This window comes from Brachyhypopomus gauderio, chromosome 1 (genome assembly GCF_052324685.1).
Source record: "Brachyhypopomus gauderio isolate BG-103 chromosome 1, BGAUD_0.2, whole genome shotgun sequence".
NCBI classification, from domain to species: Eukaryota; Metazoa; Chordata; class Actinopteri; order Gymnotiformes; family Hypopomidae; genus Brachyhypopomus; species Brachyhypopomus gauderio.
The window spans coordinates 16,036,679-16,056,721 of record NC_135211.1 but is presented as its reverse complement, the minus strand read 5'-3'; the positions used below and the strand labels follow the sequence as shown (position 1 = coordinate 16,056,721).

The 20,043-nt window shown below is 42.2% G+C and overlaps 2 protein-coding genes across 2 annotated transcripts; one reads left to right on the top strand and one right to left on the bottom strand.

Moving 5' to 3' along the window:
* The first annotated feature begins 195 nt into the window (after nt 1–195).
* On the top strand, nt 196–5,791 carry eif3jb (eukaryotic translation initiation factor 3, subunit Jb). Its single transcript, XM_076999381.1, has 8 exons — nt 196–374; nt 466–557; nt 1,413–1,473; nt 2,120–2,211; nt 2,441–2,555; nt 3,546–3,722; nt 4,026–4,099; nt 4,541–5,791. Exons 1-8 carry the CDS (start codon nt 353–355, stop codon nt 4,682–4,684), a joined length of 777 nt encoding a protein of 258 aa, XP_076855496.1. The 5' UTR covers nt 196–352; the 3' UTR covers nt 4,685–5,791.
* On the bottom strand, nt 5,789–12,679 carry cilp (cartilage intermediate layer protein, nucleotide pyrophosphohydrolase). The gene is made up of 9 exons (XM_076999368.1): nt 12,537–12,679; nt 11,766–11,909; nt 10,658–10,720; nt 10,309–10,578; nt 9,957–10,130; nt 9,441–9,755; nt 8,972–9,080; nt 8,712–8,869; nt 5,789–8,614 (listed from the first exon to the last, which is right to left on the bottom strand). The coding sequence occupies exons 2-9, from the start codon at nt 11,824–11,826 to the stop codon at nt 6,246–6,248; spliced, it is 3,519 nt and encodes a 1,172-aa protein (XP_076855483.1). The 5' UTR covers nt 11,827–11,909; nt 12,537–12,679; the 3' UTR covers nt 5,789–6,245.
* Between the last annotated feature and the right edge of the window lie 7,364 nt (nt 12,680–20,043).

The window sequence follows — 20,043 nt, the reverse complement described above, 5'->3', positions numbered from 1 at the left end:
TAGTAAGCAGTCTTTATTTTCAGTGCGCTACAAAGTAAGTATAGTTACTATGAGAACATCCCAGTGTCAAGTCTTAAGGATGTAAAACTTGTTACTGCTACTTTTACTGTTACTGGCACTGCCTTTCCTTTTTTTCTACGTTGCAGACATTGTTTTGTCCTTTTGTAATTGTGTTGTGCGTGTAACTGGACTGTGAGTACAGTATTTTGAGAGGGCAGGAGGTTTGCACCAGGTGCACCACACGGAGGCAGTAGGCTCGTCCTGCCCTCACGCTCAAACCGCACCGCAGCTCTTGGCGCACATGCTTTCCAACTGCTAGTTTACTAGTTTGATAATCCCGCACATATACAAGATGGCGGATTCCGACTCTTGGGGTAAGAACTAATTAAAACAGTTTAGAGGTTTGATATAAAAAAATAAACGGTCTGTGTTATACGGACGTTTTTTTTAATGTCTCGGTTGCAGACGCCGACAACTTTGAGCCGAACGAGCCGATGAAAAGCTCGGCGGTGCTGCAGGATAAATGGGAAGGCGAGGACGAGGAAGACGACGTGAAGGTAGCTCAACTGGTCACATATTTGATGCTGTCGTTGTGCTACTTTCTTAGTGAATAGCGTAGGGAACGATCGTGGCTTTGATTAATCCGATTAGTCTTGTTGCTAGATTAGCAGACAGGCAGCCACCCCAGCAGATGGATGGTAGGACGGGCAGTTGACAGGCCGTGTAACGATAACGTGGCTCATGGTGGCGGTCCTGCCAGCTAATTAACAACCTTGTCTCGTCTAGTCACTCTTACTTGGTCAGTGTGTTGGCTAAATGGGTTTATATGTTTTTATTTTGTTGTCACCGGCCAGTTTTGGGTCACTCTGCGTACGCGTCTCGGTAATGTGCTGAGTAATTTTAGCTAGTTAGCTTAGCTACAAAAAGCTGAGTTTAACCGGGCCTCTCAAATGTTAACGCAGATAGGACTCCTGACACCGAGCCTCGGCGCTCATATCTGCCTACACGTCTGATATAACCATGTGTGGTCCCACAGATAGGAACTATTTAGCAACAGCTGGCAACATTTTACTTTTTTTGCTGCTGTCAACGTGACAGTATCGTGTGGCGGAACCTGAGTCATGCTGCGTCTTGCAACTTATTACACTGGCTGGTGGAGTGTGTGTTCATGTGACTCCTCCCCCTCTGCTCACATGATGAGTGTGTTGTGTGTGTGTGTGAATGGTGAAAACTGTATTGTCTTGTTAACAGTACGTCACCTATTTTGTTCATACAACGTTAACGTCCTTGCGATGTTACAATATTAATATAAAAAATACATTGTCAAATTAACTGAAGTTTGGGCTATTTGAATGAATATTAAACTTCATAGCATTTTACATGACAGCGTGTGTTTATTTTGTCTCATCCAGGATAACTGGGATGATGAAGAGGAGGAGAAGGAGGAGACGAAGGTGGAAGTGAATAAAACAGGTGGTGTAGCACGTCTCAGTAGCTGTAGAAACAGTTCTCTCGCCTTTCCTCAACTATTTGAGTTGTCTAAAAATAAATGTGGTGGTTGAGGTCAGCTGTGTGTGATGCATATATACCCACGGTTTGGGTTGACAAGCCCTCATTGGTGCTATAACAAATCATTTAAGACCTTTATTATATTCTAATAGCGTTTTCCCCTTGCTGTTTGCAGAGCCGTCCATACAGAATTGCATTATTTTTAAATGTTCCAGTTCTTCCTGCAGTCCCCTTAAATCTGTGTACTACCTACTGTACTATTTACTCACTACAAACCACTGCAAAGCTGAGCAGTGTGTGCTATGGTCAAGTGGAACAATGTACTAACATGTTCATGATTGATACACATGCCTAAGGATGTATCTCAAGGGAGTGAGCCCTAGTAAGAGATGTCATTGGCCTAAACCAGTGTCAGTATAGAAAATTAACCAATTAGACTGTGGTTCCTGCTTAATGAGCCTGTGGTTGGCAAACTGTATTTTTATTACAAATTATTTGTTAAATTATATTGACCCAAAGGTATGTTGATCCACCAGGGAAATAGCTGATATACCAAATTAGCAGTCATCTCATGCCCATTAACAAGTGTGTCTGTGTGGGTGTCTCACAGAGGTGAAACCTCCAGAAAAGAGAAAGCTGGCTGCTAAACTCAAAGAGAATGAACACCAGAAAGCGCGAGAACATGAGAAACTGAGCACGAGGGTGAGTGTTGTTTGCTGATTGTCATTTATATGTTCAGTAATTTGCAGAACAAGATGGTGTTTAAGAGACTGAGTCCAGGAGCAGTTGTGGACCTACTTCACTATACTTTATGAATTCCATCCCTGAAAACCACCCTTTAGTCTTTCAAAGTCCATTTAATTTTCCCCAAATTAAAACAAAAGTCTCCATGACAACTTTGATATGTCGCTTGTTTAACATCTGTACGCAGATAGAGGAATCACAGTCTGAAGTCCAGCTGAGCCCTGAGGAGCAGGCGGCCGAGAGGCTGCGTTTGCAGAAGCTGCAGGAAGAGTCGGACATGGCGCTAGCGCGGGAAGCTTTTGGTAAGAAGGCATAGAAAGAGTCTCAGAGTGCGCTCACCCTGTCATTGAGAAATCCAAACGCTGATGATGCTACAGCCATACGTGGCAGAGGGACCAAATTATAACAAATGTATAATAACAAATGTATAATACCAAACTACCTCACAGGCAGGTCTGTATGTATACCAAACTACCTCACAAGCAGGTCTGTATGTATACCAAACTACCTCATAGGCAGGTCTGAATATTTCATAGTTATTTGAAATTGAACATTAAAAAAAACATTTTTTAAATTATTTGTAAATTTTGATAATAGTATGGAGTTTGTTGAATTTAGATGAAGTAAATTTGTTTCCTCTACTGTGTGTGTCTATAATAGTCATGTCTTCATAACAGTCAAATATTTTATTACTCTTACATACTTAACAGCTGTTTCTAAGGTGCCAGTGACAACAGTTGAGTCGTCTTACCACAAAAGTGTTTTAACTGGAGAATGAAGTGTGCTTGTATATGGTTTATTACTGTACATCTTTAGAGATTTAAGCACACTGCATGACCTGGTGTCACATTGTTTTCTGTATCACAGTTTATTGTTCATTAGTCTGAGAACTAACTGCAGTCTTACTTTAGCATGCTTAATAGCTTCCTAATAAAGCTATTCAAGCAATATTTGCTTGAATGGAAAATGCTAAATAAATGCTTTATTTAACAGACTAGTATGACTAGTACTAAACATCGAGTAAATCAATTACTTGTTAACAAATTAAGCGGTTCTTAATCTTATTCTTTGCTTGCATCAAAAGTGGAATGTCATAGGCATTATGTATTTAGCAACAAGGGGCTATTTTTATTAATGGGCCGAGCTTCCAACTATACGGCCACCCTACTGAGTTTTACAAGTTATCCCATTTATATCTCTTAGAGGCCTGTCTAGTTCCTTAATGCCTCTCATCTATGTTCTGCAGCCTAACATGGATAGTAGAGTTTGAATGGTTAAAACTCTTATTGCAGGTGTTGAGACAACGGCTACCACACACAGTGCCTCTGGAATTGAAGCCATGTGTCCATCAACTAAAGATGACTTTGTAGTTTTCGAGAAATTGCTGACGGACAAGATATCTCAGTTTGAAAAGTCAGTGCATTATTGCAACTTCTTGGAGTCACTGTTTCGGGAGCTTTGCATTTCAGGTGAGTACGTTTTCCTCTTCTGTACAAGTACTTTTTGTATGACTTGGGTTTATAGTAGCAGGATTTATGCTTCTCTAATGGATTTGTCCACTAGATGGCACTGTTGAAAGTAGTAGTTCACGCAATTAAGTAATGTATATATCAAGACTTGATATGACATGACTTCTTTTAAGCAAATAAATTTTTTTACCAACAAAATGTAAATGTGTTTGATCTGCATCTGTACAAGAATGAGGTAATAAATTCATAATCTCAAAGGGGAGCATTAGCATCACTAATGTTTGTTTAATGTGTTTTCCACAGTGGAAGTAGATGACTTAAAAAAGATCAGTACCTCCTTGTCAGTTCTTCTCACTGAAAAACAGAAGCAGGAAAGGGTAAGAGACGCCGCCATTACACCCTGCGTATATACCTAGTACTATATGTACTTTTATATCTTTATTGAGTTGGTATTGTCTTCAGATTCTGGTCGTGCTAGAATTTATTGGCTCCTCACATTTGAATAAAGCATTCATGTCTAAATACATATTTGCTTCCTCCCCCTTTTAAAATTATTTTGATCACACTATATGTCCAATCTTTCTATCGGCATAGAGGTAAAAGTGTAATCCACCATTCATGCAGTAGAGGGGGCTGTTTGTTTATTTGTTCATTTATTTATAAAAAAATAATAACCTTGTCAGTCACTTTGTTAAAGTTCTTCCATGTAGAATCTATCATTTGAGAATCCTAAAAAGCTTTTAAAACTATATACCATGTATTGCATCATAAATAATAAATTATTCTTATTTTATCATATTTTGTCATTTTATCCATAGGAGAAAGCCAAAGGCACGAAGAAGAAGAAGAAAATTGTCCTCGCCGGTGGTGGTTTGAAAGCGAAACTGAAAGATGACCTAGATGATTATGGGGACTTTGGTGGTGGAGGAGGAGGATACAATGATTATGAGGACTTTATGTGACGACGGCTCCTCCCCACCCCCACTCTGTCCCAGCCTTTCTGTCTGCCCACTGTCCCCTAACTGGTCCTCAGACATGCGTCATCTCCCACCCGTCCCACACATCAGTGCCATCCTGGAGTAAACAACACTGTGTCTACGCTTTACATTGCTTCAGTGGTCAAAATGACTCTTTGGCGAAGCTGCTATCACCAATATTGCCCTTTGGTGACAAAAGGAAAGTATATCAAAATGCCTTGTACTTACAGCTCTGCCTCCAACAGAGACTTTAGGATCAGACTTTTTTTTCTTTTTTTTTTTTTTTTGCACAAGTGTCTTTTCTGATTGGCCTAAGTGAGAATTACAATGCCTTATAGAACACATTGTATAAAACATCATGTTTGTTTTGAACTGAAATGGCTGAAGGCGTTAACCTTTGCAGTTTTATTTACATAGAAACACATGTGATCTTCTATGCAAAATGTGTACAGCACATCTGGAATTGAAAGCATGGATATTTTACTTTTCGTGTGGATGTTTCCACAGAGTGGTATGTGGTGTCTGTATTTTGATTGCCAGTGCTCACCAACAGCAGATGCACATAGTTCAACCTTTTTTACTTCTGCACAAATCAGCATTTACAGGCACTACATGGAGAGCAGTGGTGGTGTATAGTCTAGATAAAGGGATCTAAAGGCTAAGGTCCACGTAAATTTGAAAACCTGCATTTTCACAAATGACTTTCATATGGTGAAAGTTTTTTTTCTATAGGAATGCTGTCAAAGGGGTGTGTATTTTCTGCTCATTTAAAATTCTCTCATGCTGGTAGATTTAAATCTATCTACTACTAGTGCAGGAACGTGGGGTTCAGACTTTTGTTCTAGCTTCTGCAAGCTTGTATCAAGTAAGAGGAGCAAGCTTACTTGGCCAGACAGACTGAACATCTGTACAATGACAGAAAATGACATCTGAGGTTTTCTTTGTTTCGGGTCGGTTATGTATTTCCTAACCAAGTCAAAAAGATTGCTATACAACATGTAATAACTGGTCAATGATGGCTCAAGGACAATGACGAGACTTCAGCAGTGTTTTTTAAAGATCTAATTTAATAAACTCATCGGTCGAAAGGAATTTCTGGACAAGTATTTCCAGCAGTGTTTTTTAATTACAAGTGAATCGAAAGTACTGCTATTTATATTTATTTGGCTCTTTGGGTGCTTGAAATGCTATATTGTCTATGAAATAAATATTCCATTATTTACAATTTCAAGTAGTAAATATTTATCACAGTACAAGTGAAAAAGTATATGAGCAAAAATAGCAGTTATTTAAAATGGGGCTTCCTGTAAAATGGCCCACTTTTTTCTGCAAAACCCTCTTAAGCTATTTTGTTGCATTCTGTAGCATTCTTCAAGAAGAAAAAACATGTTTTACAGCACACCCAAGATTTTTTGTTTGTGTTTATCAGCTTTCTTAAACTTGTACATGTTCATCTTAGATGGTCCCACTTTTATATCAGCCGCCTTTTAACTGCGTAGCTGTGTTGATGTAGGCCCGTCCAGCCTGGTTCTCTTCACAACGTTAATCACTGCTTTGAGCTTAACCCGGTGGTCTTCAAGCGTTTGTTGGGATCGCGGGTGCTCCTTCGTCGGCTGGTGCGGAGCCCCGCTGACGCGTCTCCTCTTTGTCTTCTGTTGCCTCTCCCTGGCCTCCCAGCCGCGACCCGGCCTGGGGAGCCCTGTACCTGCTGGAATACGTTCTGCCCGGTGACCTCTTTGTCGCCACAGGTGAAGGTTAGCGCCACGCCTTCGCTGCTCTTCATAACTCGCGAAGTGCCATCTGAGGTGCCATCAAAGCAGCGTCCGAGCGCTATCTCCTTAGCCATACGAGGATCTTGGTCGGTCACTGTGTAGATGCCGTAGTTGTGACCCAGAGGGTCCAGTGGTGCAAGCATGGTAAACTCGTTGGTGTCGTTATTGACAGCCAGTGGAAGGTGGTTGACCAAGTACTCTTGAAGCATGCTGTTGACACTGTCTCGCCTGCAGCTACCTTGAGGGATCACCTTCACAAGAGTGCGATCTACTCGATCCTGGTCATAAAGCATACCACTGCATTTGAACTCCAAGCAAACAGCTGAGACCATAGACTGGTCCATGTCACGGATGCTACGAGTGTCACGGAGGCCATAAAGCTGGCCCACGGTCCTCGGGTGGGTGCCTCCCATGTTGCGAGAACGAATGTTGATTTCGTGCGGGCTGTTGATTTTGACTTTGATGTAGCAAGCTCTGTATTCCATTGGTTTTGGCCACCAGCTTAAGTAGTCTTCTGTCCAACTCATAGGATCGTCCTCGTTGAAAGGAACAGTGTTGTAGTCATAGCGGTCTCCCTCGACTCTTGAAAAGCGGAAGTGGGGTGCACTGAATGGGGCTTCCTCACATTCCTTCAGCTTTTCAAATGGGTAAATTGGACCATTTAATTCCTCGGCGGTGTTTGGGCTGGGCTTTGCAACGTTGATGCTGAACGCTGTCTTCTTCATTCTGGGGTCATCATGATCCGTTCGCCTGTAGTTCAGCTTGCTCAGGTACGGTTGAAGGACGCCAACAGTGTTGGGATTTAATTTTGGGGCTGAAGCCACTGCTTCCAGTTCTTCTCCTCCCAGGTTGGCCATGACATGAGCAGAATATGCATCTGCCTTCTGGTCATCGCAGAAAGCGGGTAGGCAAGCACCGTCAGGGCCAGTAATAACACTGTCAAACCTGCCCCATGCACGGGGATTGCTTGAATAACCGGGAGTAGGCTCCATATTGATCAGAGTCATCACAACACCTTGAACCTGCTCACTTGGTATGAAGCGTTCACTGCGGAAGGCGCGCACTTTAACATAACACCTCCTGTTTTCAGGCACGTCCAAGTTAAACAGCCGCCTTTCTCTGATTTCCATGTTGCCAATAAGGAAGGTTCTCTCCTCTCGTTTTCCTCGTTGCTTTTTTTCTGCATGGAACTGTCCCTCTTCCTCCCATAGGCCAGTCTCGGGGTTCAGGGACCACAGCTTCATTGTCTCCAGGTGTTCAGGCATCATCACTTGGGCTGCATCCATGCGAACTTTAACCTCTCCAGCATTTAAGGACTCGCCGCCCTCCTCATCCCTGAAGTCCACTGAGAACATACCGTAGGTCCTCAGAGGAAGGGTGTCGCCTTCAGTGTCCACAAAGTTGAGATCACTCTGAGCAGCTGCTGCTGTGGATACATCTCTTGGGTCCAGGAAGGTGATGCTGGCCTGCACATTACCTACAAATACCTCCCCGTTCTGCTTGTAGAAAGCATTCGGTGGGATTTCAATCTCAGCCATGGGTTCCTCTCCCTCCACTTCTCCAAGCTCTAGTTTGTTGGTTTCTATTGAGCGAATAGTAACTGGAGGCTTCTTCCTCAGCAGTTTGATCTCGTGGTACACGGCTCCTCCTTTGTTATTGAACACAAGCACTTTTGTGGTGTTTACAAACTTTTGCATGTTGTCTACAAAAGTGAGAACAAGCCTCTCTGTTTCTGGAGGCACCTGGATGGAGAAGGTGCCTTTGTATCCTGTCCGGCTAACCCTCACCCCATCCATGTAGATGTGTCCAAACCTCATTGGCTCTCCTGTGTCTGCTGCAATTGCACGTCCACGAACTGTAGCTTTTGTTTCAACACATTTTTTGCAACCACACTGGGTTACTACCATTGTGGGTAACTGATAGCCTTGGCATGCAATCTGTCTCTCCTCCATCCTAGAAACCCCACAGCAGAAGGATGTGGAGTCTTTGCATCTAATGCCATTATCCAGTTGGCCTGTGCATATTCCTACAGGACATCTCCCTACATCGTAATAAGACGAGTTGGTCTGGTGCTGGTAGCAATCGTGTGGCAGGCGGATCAAGTGGGATTCAGGCTTCGGGTTGCACGATGATTCATTTTGACCTTTAGATGGTAAGAGGTTGATTATACATGTTATATAAAATGGAATAGTGCAGTAAACTGTGCAAAGATTTATCTTCACTTTAGATCAAAGGCTTACCCAAGACTGTAAGTGTTGCTGGTTTGGATTTAATTGCTCCATTGTCACTGCTGGCTCTGCAGTAGTACTCTCCAGCCTGGTTCTGATGAAGGTTCCTCAGAACTAAAGTGTCATCGTAGTGGTATCTGCTCTTTTCAAGCAGACTTCCATTGTGAAACCTGGGAAAATGTGATCGGATGTGGTTTGTACACAACATATTAAGAAATGTGCTTAAATGTAGCTGATCTAAGAGCCGTAGCCCTTGTGGGACTGCATCTCACCACTGGTACTGGTCAGGTTCAGATGTGCCAGCAACTTTACAGCAAAAGGCAGCTGTTTGACCCTCCCTCCTGGCTTTGGACTCTGGGTTCTTTAGCATATACAGTTTTTCTAGGAAATAATATATGGTAAGACCACAATGTCACTTTTGTTTTTGTTTTAGTTTTTCCTTTAACACTATATTTTATAGTTCAACTATGCCATTATTGCACTGTAATTTACTACCAATGTTTGCCATCATGCACTTAGTGGTTTAACTGATATTGTTTTCCATTTTGTCAGTATGCAATTGATGTATTGTTACACATTGTTATTCAATATACTACACAACAATAACTTTTATAATTACACTGTAAAATGGGGGCAGAAATTGGCATTTTTGCTATACAGATCATGAATAACTCATTATGTTCCGAGAAGGGGGATCGACTCTTATTGCAGTGTGATTGGATGTGATTGGAAGGTTCGTACTTGCTCTCTCAAGCTTCACGTGAAATACAGTCGTGTGCTCAGAGCTGGGTGGCATGGTCACTCTGTGAGGAGCGTGGTTCTGTAGCTTTACGGTCAGCGTGGTGTTCCCGTCCGGGCATATTCCGGGCACGCGGAAGTGTCCGTTGTGGTCGGTCAAAGTCAGAAGCCTGGGAATAGGGCCAGAGAGTAGGATGGCTGCCCCGGGGGCTGGCAGACCTCCAGCGCTGCGGACCGAGCCCAGAACAGTGTGGTCCTGGCACAGACAGGCAGTGCACTCTGCATTCACCTTGCCCATCACACACCGCAGCTCACAGCCTACAGGAAAAAAGAAATAAATTATTTTTTAAAATCTTATATTATGACATTAACACGATCCTGTGCTTTATCTGGTCTTTAGAAACATCAATTGTCACCCTTTGTTTTGTACATCTTGTGAACAAGTAGCTGTAGAGAAGAGCCTGTTGTCTGTGGATCTGATCCTATCCCTAATTGTATCTGACTCAGTAGGTGTAATACCTGGACATGCTGGTCCTTTGCATTGCCTGTTCTCCACAGTCGCACCCTCGCACTGCCTGGACTGGGTTCTGCAGCTTCTGGAGCGCACCTGAACGGCCACTTGACCACACTGTGCAGGACACAAGCTCCAGTCTGACCATGGACCCCACACTCCATGGGTTTCTGGCTGCTTGACTAATGCCCCAGAGGTAAGAAATTGTGCAGTTAAATGTTTACAATTGCACTGATGAGTTCAAGTTTCTCTTGAGCATTAAAGAAAAACCCAATCCTCGGGTTATCACATGGATGCATACTAGAGAAATCACAATATGTCAATAAATAAACAATACGATACAGCATCATGTAAACTAACCTATTGGGCACAGGAAGCGAACTGCATAGTTGGAGCAGTTCTTTCCGGCCGGCTGCTCAGCATTGATGCACCAGAAACCCACTGCGGGGTCGGCGTGCACTCTCTCCCCCGTGCTGCGCGCTGGAATCCACTCTGTGGTCCGGGCCTCCACGGCCCACGGGGAGTCGCACACACGAGCTCGGTAGTAGAAGCGAATGGCTTCCAGCTTCTCGTAGTCCCCCCTCCCCCCGGGGTGATCCACGTTGAACCAAGTCGACCATTCGTAGTTGTCTGAGCGCAGAGAGAAGGATGTCAGCTCAGGAAGACTACACGTGCTATGGCAATCCACTGTAATGCGACATGTAGTCACCTTCAATGTGAAACACGGCTGGGTTGCTCCTCACAGAACTTCCACTCTTTGCACTCCGTGATTCTATTAAGGAAAGTTTTTAGAGGTCCAGTCTTTGTTTCATTTGTTTGTTTCTATAAAGTCATTGCATTATCATGAAGTCATAGAATTCTTCTTGTGTAAACTAAAGAAAACACCATCACTGATTGGCTAGTTTTTAAATCGATCTTATCTTTTTTGAAGATTTCTTCACTGTAATCACGTAATTACATAAAACATTTTCATTTCACTCACTTTAAACGTTTATTCTAAAGTAATCTATCACCGTTATGTTTGTGTGAAAAATGAGCCTCAGCTGGATTTAATGTGGTGGAAATATTTATACTAACAATCTTGTTACTGAAAGCCTAACAAATTACGTAAAAGTATGTATTAAGGAACAGCAACGCTGCTTCTCCCTGCTCACTTAATAGGCATCAAAACTCCTTACTTGCAATTAGCCAGACAATGTTTTATATAGCAGTATAAATCACAAAGATGACCCAATGTAAGGTAAATACATCAGGTCCTATTGAAGCTCTGAACTGTTCCTCTTCTCGTTCACCCTTCGCACCTCTCCGCATCTCCTCACCCAGACCAGACCTTCATGAGAAGCACACACACCACTGAAGTCCATACACACACACTAAAGTGTGGCCAATTGCTGACAGGTGGTCCTACAGCCGCTGGCTTACACGCATAACTTTCAATCAACCTCTGGACGCGAGAGAAGAACAACAGTCAGTCTATTCATCTTCAGTGGCTCTGCTTAACAGGGGAGGGTCACATTTCATGGGGCCATGTGACCCCAAAGCAGCTGTTATTGTTCAGTTATGACATCAGTACAATCTCACACTGAAAAATGATAAGCCTGCCAAACTGTTTCACACGGCACGGTCGATTTCCATCCTTGCAAAACGGTGATTATCAGGAAAAATACAAGAAAACCTGACTGACCGCTCCAGGACTGACCGCAGTCTCAGTTTGTGCATAGCTAACAAGATGTGTGTCTGTTTATTGATAGGCAGAGGGATGTAGGGAAGATAGCATGTCTGAATGTGGTGTAAAGAAAAGACCAGAAGAATCAAACCTTGAGTGAAAGTTCCTACGAAGAGCAGTAGAAAAGAGACACATGTTAACCGGCAGCCCATCCTGGCACGGTGCAAGCGACCTTTGACTTCTGGTGATGACCTCGCGCTCTTTTCACGCTCACAATAGTTCACGCGCAGAGCGCCTGCAGGTCAGAGGGAAGCCACGACCGTGTGTAATCGACAAAACATATTCTCGTTTACTTGTTTTCTGTTAAAAACAATATTTTAAAAAATCATTTTGATGTTATTAAATACATGTGTTCTGCTCCCCAATGCTGTTATGTTATGCAGTCTAGACTAGGCAAAAGCTCTTTGTCAAGCAAAAGAACTTAAGATGAGTTGTTACTGAGGACCATCGGTGAACTACCGTCCATGTTAGATGTGAACATCTGTAAGAACTATCATTGAGTGTCATGGGGATGTAAAAATATTTTTTTGCACCATTCAACAAAAAAAGCAGGTATGTACGTTCATATAACCCACATGATCTAGATAGCACACACACATCCACCTTTTTATTTGCACATGAATTTCTACATGGTTTTCTACATTCATTTAGTAAGATAATAAGTGGTCTTGCATTCCAGCATTGTAGGACTTGGAGTTTACAATCACATTTGACTTTTTAAATCTACCTAAATGTAAATCTTAGAGCTGCCATCTGGAGAAAACCAGATAAAGGGGAAATATAATACACTTTTCCCAGTAGTACAACGCTGTAACACGACAATATAAACAACAAAAGCACAAAGAGGGAAGCCCAGTATTACCTTAGTCAAAGTTTTCTAGTGAGCCGAAGAGTCCTTTATGTCTGTTCTTCTCTGCTGTGGATTGAACAAACTATGCTGAGTGTATGTGTGCATGTGTGTGTGTGTGTGTGTGTGTGTGTGTTCTTATATAGCTCAGCCCGGAGTCAAGGGGTCGGCTCAGTGCCACTCGCAGGAAACCAGATGACAGCATAAGAAACCCACAGAAATAAGCCCACCTCTCTCACACTGCACTCTTTCACTTGGCTGTGACTTTACACCACAGGACTGTGTTCCGAGTTTAAGGATGGGGCTGTAGTTCACTGTGCCATGCGTGTTCTTGAGGAAAGCTGTGTTTGAGCATGGAATTTCTTCAAATCTAGACAACTCTGTGCTAATTTCATAGTTATGAACAGACACCTGTCCAGGTTGAGGGAATCTTGAGGTGGCATTCTGAAATGGAATGATTCTGATTCAGATGCTGTGTTGACGGATAACTATGTTTTAACTGTGTTGTTTGTTCAGAACATGATACACACACCCACACATGCACAGATAGTGATCCAGTCGGTTTGGCTGTGTGATATGTTTGGTAAGGCTTTTATTTAATATGCTGTCAAAATGACGCTGTTATGCAACAACAACAAAGACAGACATTTTTCTGACGCTGCCCACCCAAACAATTTAGATTACCAGGCAAGAGAACAGCAATTTTTTAAAAACACCACATGGTGGCAGTTAACGCTTGACGAGAGATGCCTTTAGAAGGCTCCATTCATCTTCTCGCTACGATCTGTTGATAAACAGTGCATCCATGGGTTGCCATAGCGGGGTGCCAGTAACAGCATGTTACCATATGACTGGTGCAGTTGCTGCTATGTCGTTTCCAAACACAAACTCGTAAAACTCTCCTGCTAGCAATAAAAAATGTACATTGTCATCACACTGACAGATGCTTAATTTGTCATTGGGAATTTGTTTATTGTAACTCCAGTCTAGCCTTTGTCAGTTCCCATAATGATAGAACCCTCCTAGAGTGCCCATGAGCACCTCATATAATGGATAATAAAGGTTAGATCACGTAAAATAAGTGGCTGCAAAGCATTGATGTGTGTCTACATGCTCAGAGGAGAATAGTAATTGCTTGTTTTTGCTGTACTGCCAGATTTAAACTAAAATGTACTTAAGTATTTATGTATTTTAAATGTATATAAGCATAGGATCATGGAACATATAGGAAAAATCTTAAATGTATGAGAAAGCTAATTGAAATTTTTAATATTAAAAATATTAATATAAATATTACAGAAATTCTACCTTTTGGTACTAAATCCACATCTACAAAAAATCTACCCCACATATTAATAAATCCGACACAAGGAACTGGCCTCCTTTTAAACTGAACAAGTCTCAGAATATGTCTTGATCCCACGCCCCCTCCTCACTCACTCTGGTAATGTCCTGGTTTGACTTCATCCTCTGCTATCCAAGATGTTCAGATAACTGCATCTGGTTCAGAATTCTGCTGAATTCGTGTCATTACTCTGTCCCTCCTGGACCACTTTGCACAAATCTCTGCTGGCTCTCGTTGAGACTTTAAGGCTCTCCTCTCCTCTTTCAGGCACTCTGCCTTACCTTCCTGTGATAGTCCTCCACACTTCTTCCCCAATCCCTTTGATGATCATCATCCCTTTTCATTTATCCAGTGTAGGCACTTGGGTTTTCATCATGTCTGCTAAACCTCTGCAGCCCTGAAGGTCCTTGGATTCATTAGATCGGTTTAACCCTCAGATCTCCCCTTTGGCTGCTTCAAATCCTTTCAATTAAAGTTTTACATCTGTCATTTGAGGATTTGTGCCATTTGAGCTTTTAGTGGTGGAATGGAAATTCATTAAAAAATATTCACACACTGTGCATCACTGTTGCTTCAGTAGCAGTACATGTTGAGATGTGTAAGGAGACTGGTGCTGAAGACCTTTACCACGTGGCATTTATGATATTCTGATGTGGTCATAATCTGCATCTTGAGTCAAAAAACATGCAGAAAAAGTCAAACAGGCATATGATCAGAGTTTAATAAAATGGACAAAAAAGGGAATCTATGTGTAGAATCCAGAAAACATCAAGAAAAGCAAGGATAGCAGCTAATACTAGAAAGTATGTTTATGTTAAGGAAACACACACAATACACTATAACTGTATACAAAGACAAAGTAGACAAGGGCGCAGGGATTGGTTAAGCAACACCAAGCTGCAAGTAATCTGAAGTTGGGTGTAGTCAGAGGTGGATGGGTCCAGACTCCACATGGGGGAGGAGGAACCGTTATAGCCGTGTCTGGTGACTTCTGTGAAGCAGCTATTATGCTATTAAAGTACCCCTGACTGCTGTAAGGGTCTGATCCTGAAACCTCTTTGACTTAATTTGATGTGAAGTAAATGGCATAGTTTGCACAACAGGAGTTGGACAAGTAGAAGAACTTGCTGTTGCGCTCAGACAGCGTCAGCTCTGGGCCTGATGTAATTACGAAGGTTTCAATGTGGCTCTGAATAAGACATCCATCTGCAAGTCCTCTACTACATGCCCACATCTTTAAGACCTTCTGTGATCTTTGTGTAATCTTTGACATCACACTTATTTAAAATAGAGATTCAGATCTGCTTTGAATTTGTATACTTAAGTGTGTGGCTTGGCGCATGTAACTCCAGATCATTGGGACCAGATGTGACTATGAAGAAGGCAAGACTGCCATGCGTTGATGCGTTTTGATGTGTGAGAGCCTGACGGGCTGAGGGTCATCTGCAGCCTTTACGTATTGCAGCCCTGAATGGAAAAGGTATCAACTAACATCTTACCTCATCTTTACTAGGTGCCTATTAATGCCTTTTCTGCTCAGAGGTGACTGAAAAAGTATGAGGTCATTAGTTTAAGCAAACATCAGGAAGTATTTAGTGATTGGAGGATGTAGCCAGGGAAGGTGTTTCTAAATACTAAATTGGCACTTTACAAGTAGCTGATAATTAGAGAGGATTGCATGAAGAACATTTACTGCAGCAGACGTGACTAACAAGCAAGGGAACATACACAATCACAGCTATTTCAGACTTATTCAGACTACTGGGCTATAACACTGCATAATTAGTGTAGCAGGCATAGAATTGCCTGTATTGTATGCAGGATGCTGAAACAGGAAGAAAATATTTCCTAACTGTGCTTAGAAGCATAAAATGTAGAGTAACCTACGAAGCACACATACTGAATATGAGGACAGGACGAATATATGTGAATATGTATGAAGGCTGTATTGGGCTGCATTTACTACAGTTAGCCGTGACAATCCGGGACTTTGAAGACAATGAAGCAAATCCTGTAACGAACATGTTTTCAGTGTCTCTAGTCTGACACACAGACACACATGGATGAACATGCTGTAGCATTTTTCCAGCATGTCTATTGAAACATGATCTCCATGCGTACGATCCTCTTCAAGACCAGCTCAACAGCCAAACCTCACTGGCTTAGTGAATGAATCCAGTAAGCCTTCCTAGCCAAGAGGAGGCCATTTTATGACATTCTTCAAGGAGAATAATTTCCTGCTAAATGAAAAGGACAAGAGGGAAATAGGCAGGATGGAAGAAGGTAAACAAACAATACACACACACACACACACACACACACACACACACACACACCCAGAGTTAGCTTGTCTCCTAGCAACCAGCCAGGGCATACCTATTTAGTGCCAAATGTGAAATAAACGATTATGACCTTATCTACTGGTGGGCGAAGGCTCAATAGATCACAGACTAAAACACAGAAAGCATTTAACATTATATATATATAAGAAGAAGCTAAGCCAAGGTGGATTTTGACCAGTTTCTCTCACAACATAAAGATAAAAGGAACAAAAACATCCTGAGCATAAAACAAAACATCCCATGGCTCCCTGTGCCTCTTCTTCCCTTATTAAACAAACAGTTCTTCGTACCTAATAAGAAAACCGAACAAAATGGAAACCACCTATATGACTCAAAATATTAATAACAATGATGTGTTTATGATGTGTTCTGATTATCAGTGCATGCCAGCCCTGAAGAGAGACAGACTCAAGCATCATGCATATAACCACAGCTTGAGCTACAGAATAATGGAGCTTAAAACTTCTAGCTTAACACTCAGCCTCAAAGATCTAGTCATGGGAACCGAACAGCTCTAAATACAAGCTCAAGGATCTGGTTAAAGAACCTACAAGATTAGCTGCAAGTCTGAACACAGTGCTTTGTGAAAGAGCCCACAAAAGTGCATCTGCTGTGACCATGTTGTGTCTACAGTTGATTTCCTTTGGTAGAGACTTGGTCGAGCAAGTGTGATCCATTACAATATCAACGGAAGGTATTCAGCCTGCCAGCCAATCACAGCATCCATGCTCGAGGATGAGCCCTCAGATCTGTAAAGACAAGTCTTCATCAGCAAAGGATGACTCCTCCCACAGCGCCCATGACTCCTCCCATGGGACATAACATAGAATAATAGCACTGCAGTTATACCCACAACTGATAAATGCAAGTTTTTTGTCAAGTTTGGTAATATGCTGTTTCAGTTCTGAATTTTAAATAGACCCTGTCACCTTGCCAGGTGTGCAAGAAACTACTCAGCAAAGCTTCCCTTGTTGCCAGCTCTCGCTGGAATTAATAAGCCTTATGTCAGCAGACACATTATAACTATGTTGCATTAAAAGTCTTCCTTGTGCATGGCATGGTCTCAATTCTACCAAATCCTCTCAATCAAACAGCAACTTATCAGTAATAAAAGAGCTATCACGCCATTACAGTTTTTATTGTTGCAGCCTGCCTTCTGAGCACAGATGCAGCTCCTGCCTGGAGCCTGTGGTGTTGAAGGTCAGGCTGGAGTGGGAAGGAAGATTCATGGAGAAAACGAGGAAGCTGTGTGTGTGTGTGTGTGTGTGTGTGTGTGTGTGTGTGTGTGTGTGTGTGTGTGTGTGTGTGTGTGTGTGTGTGTGTGTGTGGGTGGGGTTGTTCTACTCAGAGGACTCAGCAAGACCATCAGTTTGATGGCAACAGCAGTGAAAGTATGCAAGAAAGATTTCTGCTAGTGTCATTATGGGGCCTGCAACCCTTGAAACAGGGCAGAGGATGTTTCTGTGTTTCCCTGCTTCATCTGGGGAGATATGTGTGTTCCTGAAAACAGAAGAGGCTTCTCGTCATATATGATTCATTCTACAAGACAGGAGGCACATTGTGAATGTCTGGTTGGAGTAAGAAAACTGTCAAACAGATTAGAGCAAGTACCCGTCTTACTGTGTTAGACAGTCTAACTAACATCTAGTTAGTTATGGGTGTGCAAAGTATTTGGCCCAGGGAAGATTCTCCAGGAATTCCAAAGCACCCCTTGAAACCTCTGATGTATAAGCTTACAGACATCAATACCGAATATTTGCTGTTCCGTGATCAGTAAACTGGGTCTCTCGGAACCAGACACTCGGTCTCTAGAGATTTGCCACCAGATATCACTGCTTAGGGTGTCCAAAGGTCCAGAGTTAGGCCAGTCCAGAGTTAGACTGTCCTGGCCAGTCAGCTTACTGTCCTTCGAATGGCAGACACCTCTCTGTTCTCCTCCTGGAGTGAACTGGTTGCAGACTTCATATTACAGCTCTGGTATCTCAGGTAGCTAAGATAGGTCTATCTTTCTATCTGTGTGTGGTTAGGGTTAGGTTTTGGTTGGTTTAGTTGGCGCTGAGTTGGTTACCATTCACCTTTATGTTTTACTCCCACATGCATGTGTATTCTTTCACATGATGGTTCAGTGGTCATATCGTTTGTAGGACTACATTCATTTGAAATGCAATTAAATCACCCTCGCTATTTAAAATGACAACAGGTACTTTACAAGGTCAGGGTGATTATGAAGGATATAAACAGCATTATGTGGTTTCATGCAGCCATGGAAGATCCTGCATGATACTACTGTACCATCATGTTAACCAGTGAGAACCTTATACACCTGAATGAGGAAACATATACGAACATAAGTCTGTCACACTCTCTCTTTCTCCCGTGGTCAAAGCAATCATGATTGCCAATGTTGGTGAAACATTTGTCATGACGAAATGAGTTTCAGCTCAATATTGCCATGTGGCAATAGCAAAAATGTGATTTTGATATATCTGTAAAATTGAAATGAAAAATGAAAAAATGCGAGCTGTGTTCTTTAACTGCATGTGATGGTGAGACTTGTGAAGAGCCTCCTCTAACCTTATGTAGTGTCACAGTTTAAGGTCAAAACGGCAATGTGATTTTCCTTGTAAAATTGTAATGTTTTTTTTTCTTTAATAAAGAATGTAAAACATTTTCAAATGACAGAAATTAGAATAAACAGGTTTTTAAAAATATTGTTACCTACATACTTGAAAAATGTCATGTGAAGGTAAGACTACAGCCTTATGTATTGTCACTGTTTCAGGTCAAAATTGCAATATGATTTTCTTTGTAAAATTGGAATGTTAGTACATATATTTTCAAATAACAAGTAAAAAAATGTTCATTGTAAAATTAGAATGAACCAACATTTTTTAAATACAGAAAGTAGCAATAAAGAATTTTGTTTTATTTTCTTATCTATGCATATGTTGGCTTTACAGTGCAGATGTTGAGGTTGTCCTCACTGCTGACCTTTCTGAACAGATCAATAGGTAATAAAGTCTGCAGGAAACCTCCTATATGGTGAAAGGTCCACCTACATTTCTTGTACTTGCATGTGCGATTAGATATCTTATGCACACAGGTGCCCATGCGCTCAAGCCTAGGTTGTACTGTATCACCGTGGAGTTGAGCATTTACACACCAAGGTGTGTAGGTGATGTGTGAAAAAACACCATGGTGCTTCCATCTAGACTTAGGGCTCTCACATTACCCAGACATGTAAAATGACACATGGGATTGCAGACATTTGGCTCACTGACCAGATGTAGAAAACACGCTTAGCTTTTTCTGAGGAATTAAACTCTTCCTTTCCTCTCTGGCTCCTAGTCTCTCTGTTAAAGGATCATGAGAGGCCACGTAAGAATGCTAAAGACACTTGTAATTCTGAAAGCTTCATAGGTGTCTTTCTGAATTTCAGTATAGAGGCACAGAGCACTGAGCAATGAACAGGCCTCTTTGACCATTTTTCACTCTTGGCAGCACACGGCCCTTACATTCAGTTGCAGCCGGATCCAAGCAACAGTTGTGAACGTGCCTCAAGTAGCCTTCTGAAAGCAGCCATCACTTACAGCAGCAGTGATAATGGAGCAGGCCCTCGTGTTGGCGTTTCATGGGTCAGCGGTGGGTCATCTGCTACGGGGAAGACAGTGTCCATGGCGAATCCTCTTCTGCTCCATCTTTATTTCATATCTAATAAAGGGTGGCCACTTTTGGACAGTCTGAAGGTGCCCTGGTCAGGCAGAACCAGGGACAGCTTTCATGCCTTTCATACAGACAAAAAGGCCTAGTGAGAGGCAGCTGTATCCCTTTTGTC